General features: G+C 48.3%; 1 protein-coding gene across 1 annotated transcript; it reads left to right on the forward strand.

Annotated features, from left to right (window-relative positions):
• Positions 1–18: 18 nt before the first annotated feature.
• LOC117940933 (nucleolar complex protein 3 homolog) lies at positions 19–1267 on the forward strand. Its single transcript, XM_034866054.1, has 3 exons — positions 19–190; positions 605–733; positions 1106–1267. The coding sequence occupies exons 1-3, from the start codon at positions 146–148 to the stop codon at positions 1265–1267; spliced, it is 336 nt and encodes a 111-aa protein (XP_034721945.1). The 5' UTR covers positions 19–145.
• The last annotated feature ends 265 nt before the right edge of the window (positions 1268–1532 follow it).

Consider the following 1532-nt stretch of genomic DNA (forward strand, 5'->3'; position numbering starts at 1 on the left):
CCCCCCCCCCCCAGACTGGAAGCAGCAGAAGAAGAAGCGGCGCCAGGCGGTGGGCCTGGACTCGTACCGGGGTCTGGCCCAGGTGTCCGTGCGCTGCCTGTGTTCGCTGCTGCTGGCGCTGCCGCACTTCAACTTCCACAACAACATGGTGGTGGTCCTGGTCCCGCTGATGAACGACCCCGACAAGCAGGTGAGGGTCTGGGCCGTCGCCATGGCAGCCGGCCGGGCCGTTGCCATGGCAGCCAGGGGTTTACATTACAGGGATGGAACGCCGCATAGTGAATCTGTTAAAATCGGTATAAATGAGTTAAAACTGAGATATATAAAATAAGTCCTGATGCAGTTTTTAAATGTCCTAGACACAGACACACACACAGAGACACACACACACAGCGCACACATACACACACACAGAGACACACACACACACACACACATCCTGAGACATAACATCCTGGGACTTAATATTCTGCCGAACTCTGGATTTGGATCAATGTGGGGCAGCCCTAAAACTAAGGTTTTAACTAAGAAGTTTATGCGTAGCTTAATTGTTTTAACATCAGCGCGGAGCCCTGAATCTGTTGTTTGCTATCCATGGTTCTAGATGTCAGAAATGTGCTGCGATGCGTTCAGGAAACTGTTCCAGCAGGACAAAGAGGGAGGGGCTTCCCTGGCCACGGTGCGCGTCATCTCCGCCCTCGTTAAGAGACTCAACTACAACGTCAGGCCTGAGGTAACAAATCAAACGCACCCTGGATGGAGTCACATGGAGTCTGGTGGAGATATGCTGCTCTACACACGCTAAAAGTAGTGATTATTTACATGGAGTCTGGTGGAGATATGCTGCTCTATACATGCTAAAAGTAGTGATTATTTACATAGAGTCTGGTGAAGATATGCTGCTCTATACACGCTAAAAGTAGTGATTATTTACATGGAGTCTGGTGGAGATATGCTGCTCTATACACGCTAAAAGTAGTGATTATTTACATGGAGTCTGGTGGAGAACTGCGGCCCTATACACCTTCCCATAATGCTGTCAGACACCACGAGGACATACTGTAGGTCCAGGTAGAAATGACCCTCTCCCTGGGATGTGGTGCAGCTGCTGCGGACGCTGCTGAGTCTGCGGATAAAGGAGGTGCAGATGAAGAAGGACGTGGAGGACACGGCACCGAAGAAGAAGTTCATGAACAACAAAGAGAAGAGGAAGCACCTGTCTAGGATGCAGAGGAAGGTAAAGTTCATGTTACCAGACGCGTGTTAAACGTGACTGTATATAATAATATAATAATATAAAAAGAGTGTGTACTTAATGTCAGGGTACGTGTGTACTATGTGTTCTAGTGCTACACCTTCTATCAAACCACAAAATCACACTCCATTCATAAAAACATCAGGTCAGAGGAACACATACAAATGGTGTGTGTGTGTATGTGTGTATATGTGTTTGACTGTGTGTGTGTGTGTGTGTGTGTGTGTGCGTGCGTGTGTGTGTGTGTGTGTGTCTCTGTCTCTGACTGTGTGTGTGT

This window comes from Etheostoma cragini, unplaced genomic scaffold, assembly GCF_013103735.1.
Source record: "Etheostoma cragini isolate CJK2018 unplaced genomic scaffold, CSU_Ecrag_1.0 ScbMSFa_3779, whole genome shotgun sequence".
In the NCBI taxonomy this organism is placed as follows: domain Eukaryota; kingdom Metazoa; phylum Chordata; class Actinopteri; order Perciformes; family Percidae; genus Etheostoma; species Etheostoma cragini.